This window comes from Brassica oleracea, chromosome C8 (genome assembly GCF_000695525.1).
Source record: "Brassica oleracea var. oleracea cultivar TO1000 chromosome C8, BOL, whole genome shotgun sequence".
NCBI lineage: Eukaryota > Viridiplantae > Streptophyta > Magnoliopsida > Brassicales > Brassicaceae > Brassica > Brassica oleracea.
The window spans coordinates 32,537,108-32,544,621 of record NC_027755.1 but is presented as its reverse complement, the minus strand read 5'-3'; the positions used below and the strand labels follow the sequence as shown (position 1 = coordinate 32,544,621).

Genomic DNA, 7,514 nt, shown 5'->3' with positions numbered 1-7,514 from the left:
TTTTTTTTTTTGGTTGTTGTATTATATAAATTCAAAACTTATTTATATATAAAATATTTTCATATTGATTTATTTTTATTTTGAATTTTAATTTATTATTAAATTAAATAATTTTAATTATTTTTTAATTATATTGTTAAATTCTGTAAAATAATAAAAACGAAGTAAATTCGTAGCCAATGTACGACCTCTTTACGTGGAAACCTTACGAGGAAATGACGAGAAATATTTAACGAGTATTTTACGAGGAATCATTTACGAGGAAATAACGAGGAAAAGTTTACGAGGAAATAACGAGGAAAAGTTTACGACCATATTACGAGAAAATCATTTCGTGGTTGTTACGTGTATTTTGCGAGGAAACTCTTTCAAGGTATTTACGTGTAGGTTACTAGGAACTATTTTCGAGGTATTTACGAGGTATTATAGCGACGTCCTTACGTGGAATATTGACGTGGTCTTTACGACGAATCGTCCTACTTCGTCTTTACGACGAAATATATTTCTCGCTAAGTTACGACGAATTAGCGAGGAAATATGTGTTACGACAGACGTGTAACGAGCAAACGCGTTTCCTCGCTAATTCGTCGTAAAATCTCTTTTACGACGAATTAGCGAGGAAAACCGCCCTCGTTAAGATTATGTTTTCTTGTAGTGCATCTGCGAGAATTTTCAAATGGAATTTTATGGGGACGACATCGATTTTTGGAGTCATCTGGAAGGTGTAAAGAAGCTACTAAAACAAGCAATATCTTTTATAAATAAAACTATGTAATATGTTAATTTTATATAGTTAGGAAGATTTGTGTGTCTCCCTTTTGTAAGCCAACGTACAGATATAACAGCGAAGCATTTTCTTTAATAATGCAGTTAAATCGTTATTTAAATATATTAAAAGGTTACAATACCCAAATCCAAAGTACTTCGAATAAACAAATCCATTGAATTACATCAAACAATGAATCTCCGCCGACAGTTTGGCGAAGGTGAATCAAAATCAGCAACTCAGCTTGGTTGAAAGTCTCTGAAGCATCCAGAGGTTCTAGCTACAAGACAAGACTAGTCTTAAGCCCTACCTGATGACAACTGTACTGTCTATCACTCGTGTGTGTCTCGTCGACGAGAAGGCGACGTGCACGTGCACGTGTGGTTGTTCCACTCTTTGCAAGTGCAACGCAAATTTCTCCAATGCAGAAGAACTCGCACCATCTTTTGTTAATGTAGAGAGATCTTCCTTCAATTTGAGTGTAGTCATTAGTTTATTTTTATTTTACTTTTCAAAAAATACTTTTCCTCTAATACAAGTGCCATTTCATAGGTATGAGACGGATTGGATATCCGGACAATTTTAAGGTATCCGGATCCGGATGTCGGATATCCTTCTAAAAATTGTAATATCCGGCGGATATCCGGATCCGTATTTGGATCCTTAAAATAAATAAAAAATAATATTAATATATAAACATATAAAAATAATTTAAAAATAAAAAAATATATAATGTTTTTAATTATTTCTATGTTTAATATTACAAAATTTACATAAAATTTATATATACTATTATAAAAATAAAAATATATTAAATAAATTAAATTTTTTATATAGATATTACTATTTTTGAAATAGTTATTAATAAAACTTACGGATCCGGATATCTGGACTAAAAAAATAAGGTATCCGGATCCAGATATCCGGACTAAAAAAATAAGGTATCCGGATCCGGATCCGGCTTTGACGGATCCAACATTTTGCTATCCGGATCCGGATTCGACCTCTCCGGATATCCGGATTTTCGGATCTGATCCGGATCAAATCTCGGATCGAATCCGGATCTCGGATAAAAGTTCCAGCCTACCATTTCATACAACATTAAAAGATGTTCTATTGAAATCGCAAGATAGTCACGTAACTATGGATTTTTTGGTCACGCACTTTGATAAAGTAGTTTAAAGCAAAAGACGTTTAATCATAAAGTAGATTTATTAGAATTTGATTCATTTCAATTCATACGCCATTTTCCTTTGATATACTTTAAGTTGGATTAGTTTGTTTATTCGGATTCAGATTGTGAAGTGTCTGTATTGAATACATTTTAAAGTCATGGGTCACATACCAAATCAATATAAGAATACTAAAAACTTAAAGTTCGAGTTTCTAGGTAAATGGTTTAATTATATATTTACAATGACTCACATATTTGATCAAAACAACAAAGATGCAAGTCAACATCAGTCTTATAATATAGTGGTCATAATTTTCTAAAATTCCACCGTCTAAATAGGTATATTTACAAATATATATCACGAATACACTACAAGTGCAGGTGCTTGTAGTAGTTCCTCAATGCTTCGCAGTGGAAACCCCGGTGGAGCACAAGGGTTTGTGTTCTTCACGAAACTGGGTCCACCTCGTCCGGCGGTAGCTCTTGGGGGGAAACCTCCTCTTCTTGGTGGTTGCATACTACAAGGATTTCAAAGACATTAGTACAGTGTCTGAGATAAAACTATCACATCGATTTCGAAATATAAACCCTAAATAGACTGGTATAAGCAATTAACTCCAAATCTATTAGAAAATATAAACCTAAAGTGTAAGATTTTGGAAGAAGAACCTTGATATATTGAGAGAGGCTCTGTTATTTTTCGTAAAGGAGAAGTGGAATTAGGGGGGTATTTATCGGAGAAGAAGAGAGTTTTGGCGGAGAAGAAGAGACTTTAGAAAGAAAATATCTTGTCCGAGATTTGGGAAAAGATTTATGGCGGAGACTAAAAATTTTGGTGAATAATTGGGCGGCTTCACAATTTTGGGGTTAAAAAAGATTTCTCAAGCGGCAAATCCCTCGTTATATGGAGCAATTGATGATTTATTCCTCGCATCTCTTTATTTGATTACATTAAGTAATCAATAAGGCAATAAGACACGAGTATGCCTTATAATTTGTTAGATTCTATATATATTTTAATTGTAATCAATTCTAAAATTAAAACTTCTTTATGATAAATTCTAAAACTTCACTATATCAATATATATATATATATATATATATATATATATATATATATATATAAAAGTTTGTGTACCTGAAATTATTCGGATCCGTAAGAACCATCATTTGGACTTTCATAGTGATCTTCTAGTGTAGGCTCCTCATCTATTGTTGGATCATCTAATTCCATTTCATCATCGGTTTCAGCATCAACTGCATGTTCCGCTACATCTAATAGATCAACAGGTGCAACAATCTGGTTGTAGTTGTCATCTTGTAGAACTAAATCAATCATTTGCGGGGATGATCGAACACCACGTGGAATGACCTTTGAACATACCCACCATTCTTCGTTGCGTTGTCTAATACGAGGATAAGGAATATAACATACTTGATCAGCTTGATTAGTTATAATGAAAGGATCATACTTCTGATAGTGTTTCTTTGGACATATATCAACAATGCCAGAAGGGTGTCTCCGCATTCCTTGTCCAATGGTTTGGTCAAACCACTTACACCGAAAAACCATTGTCTTAAGACCGACAGCGCCATGATACTCGATCATAAATATCTCGTTTATAATACCGTAGAACTCTGAGTCTGGTGATCCTCGAACACAAACTCCATAGTTCATCGTTTTCTTGTGTTGTCCATGATCATATGTGTGAAATTTGTATCCCCTTGAGATAAACATTGGCCATGTTTTATAATGTCGCTTTGGCCCTTGGACAAACTCAAGCAACCACAAAGAAACAGAGTTTCCTGGATCCTTATGTTCTACATCATTGATCTGTAATAGATTCAAATTGATTAAATATCAATGCCTAATATATAGCTAGCTTATTCTACTTAAGAAAATATGATTTAACACTTACATAATCTCTACACCAATATGCAAAATCATTTTCTTTTGCAAATGTCAACTCTTTTTCTGTAATGCCTGGTTGGTGTATACGCATATAATCCTCATACAACCTACATGTATGATAAAAAAATTAATATTATTTGTTGTATTAGATAATAATTATTATTATGTTATATGATTTTTGTATATACCTCTCATAAGGTTCGATTTCTTCGCAATTGAGCAGAAGAAATGTATGTAAGATGTGAGCGTCTTCTTCGGTTAACCATGCTTCTTTAGATTTACCACTTACCCTTCCAATAGGCTGAAACATGCTAGGAACATCTGGATAATCGTATGTGAACTGAATTTCACCTTGAGTCGTCTGATGATGATGTGTACCTCGACCATCTGCCGCGAAATAGTAAGAAGAAAATTGGGAGATTTCTTCTGTGATATAGTGATCAACTATTGACCCAGCATATTTTGCCTTGTTTTTTGCTTTCTGTTTCAGATGATTCATTTGTCGTTCATATAGATACATCCATCTGAACTGAACAGGGCCTCCTAATGCAGCTTCGTAAGGTAGGTGAACGGGAAGGTGTTCCATCACATCAAAGAATGATGGAGGGAATATTTTTTCTAGATTGCAAGTCTTCACAGCAATATTGTCTTTCATTACTTCGACATCGCTTTTTTTCAAAGTCTTTCCACAAATATCTCTGAAGAATAGCGCTATATCTGTACACAAAGTTATGTTAAATAAAATATATCAATAGAGTTCTGATGTAAAATAAGTTAAGCAAAGTCAGTATGCGAAACTAGATAATATAAATATATTAAGTACCTGATATTGCTTTATGGGCCTCTCGTGGAAGTAGTTCTGAAAAGGCTATCGGAAGTAGACGTTGCATAATAACATGACAATCGTGACTTTTTAAGTGCGCAAGCTTCCCATTTTCTTCATCCACACAAGCTGAAATATCCGCAACATATCCATCCGGAAATTTAATCTCTCGCTTCAACCATCGGAGAAATATTTTTTTTGTTTCACTTGATAATCTAAAAACCGGAAATGGCAACTTCCCATCTTCTGTCACCTCTAATCCTTTTCTGTTACAAATAGCGGGTAAGTCTAACCTTGATTTCAAATTATCTTTTGTCTTCCCAGGCACATTCAATACCGTGTTCATGATATTGTCAAAATAATTCTTCTCAATATGCATAACATCGAGATTATGTCGAAGCAACTGATTTTCCCAATACGGCAACTCCCAGAAAATACTCTTCTTTATCCAATTGTGATAATCACCATAACCATCGATATCGCGAGGTATATGTCCATTACCTCCGCAAACAACAGAACACTTCAACCCATCAATCTGGTTGATTCTCTCGTAAAGAACTTCTTCACCACTCAAAATCGAAGGTGGAAGTTCTCTAACTGATCTGTTCTTTGTGAAACTCCTCACATTTCTACGGTAAGGATGATCTTCGTGGAAAAATTTCCTGTGACAATCGAACCAACTATGTTTTCTCCCATTTCTTAACCAGAAAGATTCGGTTTCTTCAAGACAATATGGGCAAGCAAGTCGTCCATGTGTCATCCACCCAGAAAGCATACCATATGCTGGAAAATCACTTATCGTCCACATCAAGACTGCTCGCATCACAAAATTTTCTTTCTTCGACACATCATAAGTGTTTATGCCGTTTGTCCATAAATCTTTCAACTCTTCAATCAACGGCTGTAAGTAGATATCCAGACTTTTCTTTGGATGCTTAGGACCAGGAACTAAAACAGAAAGAATCAAATTCTCTCTCTTCATGCACATATCTGGTGGCAAATTGTATGTCGTGACCATAACGGGCCACACAGAATGATCTTGACTATGCATTCCTCCAGGATTAAAACCATCGGTCGATAAGGCGAGATAAACATTTCTAGGTTCCAAAGCAAACTGAGGATATACCTTCTGGAAGTGTTTCCATGCTTCCCCATCTGATGGATGATGCATCTCGCCTTCGGGAGACAAATGTTCTGCATGCCATCTCATGTGTGATGCAGTCCTCTCTGATTGGTATAAACGCTTCAACCTATCTCCAATAGGCATATAAAACATCCTCTGATAAGGGATGTTTTTTCCTCCACCTTCTGCTTTTGGTTTATACCTATCCTTTCCACAAAAACGACATTTCAGTAACTTCTCATCGTCTTTCCAGAACAACATGCAGTTGTCCTCACAAACATCTATCTTGTGCATCGGTAATCCCAAAGACCGTGTCAACTTCTTAATCTCATAATATGATTTTGGAGCTCGATTATTCGCTGGTAGATAATCGGTGAACGCATCACAGATTGCATTCATGCACACCTCAGACAGATTATGATCAGTCTTTATATTCATGAGTCGTGAAGACAATGATAGTCCAGAAAGCCCTTCAGCACAACCCTCGTAGATTGGTTGTTGTGCATCCTCTAATCTCTTGAAGAATATACTTGCATCTCCAGATGGCTCCTCAAAAACATTCTCATCAGATCCACCGTATGGTATATTAGTCTCCTGATATTCGTCATGAATCATGTTCTCCACTGGAGAATTTGTGCCTTCATCAACATGATCTTGAATGTTGCTTGTTGATGCTTCACCAGAATAGCCACACTGCTCTCCGTGGCTCGTCCATATAAAATAGAAATCCATAAACCCCCTTTCATATAAATGATTTCCCACCATATCTGCGTCTAAACGCTTTCGATTTAAGCACCTCGAACATGGACACAATAGATCTCCTCTGTTTTTGTATGAAGGTTGGTTTTGAGCGAATCTCAAAAATGATTCTAAACCATTGAGAAATTCTTCTGATATGGTATTAGTCACTGTATCAAATCTCTTATACATCCATGCTCTGTTTTGAAAAATATTGTTGTTGTATGACATTTTACCTAAAGGAAGAAATATTTTTAGTTATAAATAATGAATTGTTCTTTAAAGAATGTTTACTACGTTCACAAGACATATATATATGTAAATAATGAAACTATTCTTTAAATTGTTTATATAACGTTTTAAAAAACTTTAATTAGCAAAAATAAAGAATAAAATAATATTTTGTTGATTATAACAATACCGAAACAAAAGCAAAAAAAATGAAGAAGATAAATTCAGGAAATTTACCAATACCAGTGTGCAACCGTACGTTGGACTGATAATTATATTGTGAACTAATTTCTTTCCTTGTCACGGGTATCAAAAACACAAGATTTTATTTCTTTGTCCCCTTGAGAATAGCAACTACACCACCTGCAATCATATGTTAACTAATTTAAAATGATTATGTCCTTCGAATGTCTTTTGGTAATGTAACCTGATATTTTAATTAAGAAAAAAAGTAAACTCCATCACCTGATTTCACGTGATCCAAAATATAATTGGGGCTGAGAGAATCCAAATCAGCCAGTTAAAGAGAAGTGGACTGAAGCTCCTTTGCTAGAATTTTGCTTAAACTTGCTTTGGAGTGAAAATAGAGATACGGTTGGGACAGATGAAGAAAGAACTACTCTTCACCTCGTTGTAGATTTGATATCAATGCCACAATAATTATTTTAGAGTCTAGAGAGGTAGATACGTGAGAAAGCTTGTGTTAATGCTAACCTAACAATATTGCTTGGCAATTACTACAATTGA

The 7,514-nt window shown here is 34.8% G+C and overlaps 1 protein-coding gene across 1 annotated transcript; it reads right to left on the bottom strand.

The window, feature by feature from the left end:
* Positions 1 to 3,084: 3,084 nt before the first annotated feature.
* On the bottom strand, positions 3,085 to 6,563 carry LOC106309209. The gene is made up of 4 exons (XM_013746267.1): positions 4,676 to 6,563; positions 4,041 to 4,569; positions 3,860 to 3,959; positions 3,085 to 3,774 (listed from the first exon to the last, which is right to left on the bottom strand). The coding sequence occupies exons 1-4, from the start codon at positions 6,561 to 6,563 to the stop codon at positions 3,085 to 3,087; spliced, it is 3,207 nt and encodes a 1,068-aa protein (XP_013601721.1).
* Positions 6,564 to 7,514: the final 951 nt, after the last annotated feature.

Bases quoted from the DNA above. Each gene is read 5' to 3' on its own strand.
- LOC106309209 (XM_013746267.1), bottom strand. From the start codon at position 6,563: ATGGTGGGAAATCATTTATATGAAAGGGGGTTTATGGATTTCTATTTT. The intron at 4,570-4,675 runs GTACTTAATATA...CTTTGTGTACAG, and splicing joins GGCCCATAAAGCAATATCAG to ATATAGCGCTATTCTTCAGA. The intron at 3,960-4,040 runs GTATATACAAAA...TCATACATGTAG, and splicing joins GAAATCGAACCTTATGAGAG to GTTGTATGAGGATTATATGC.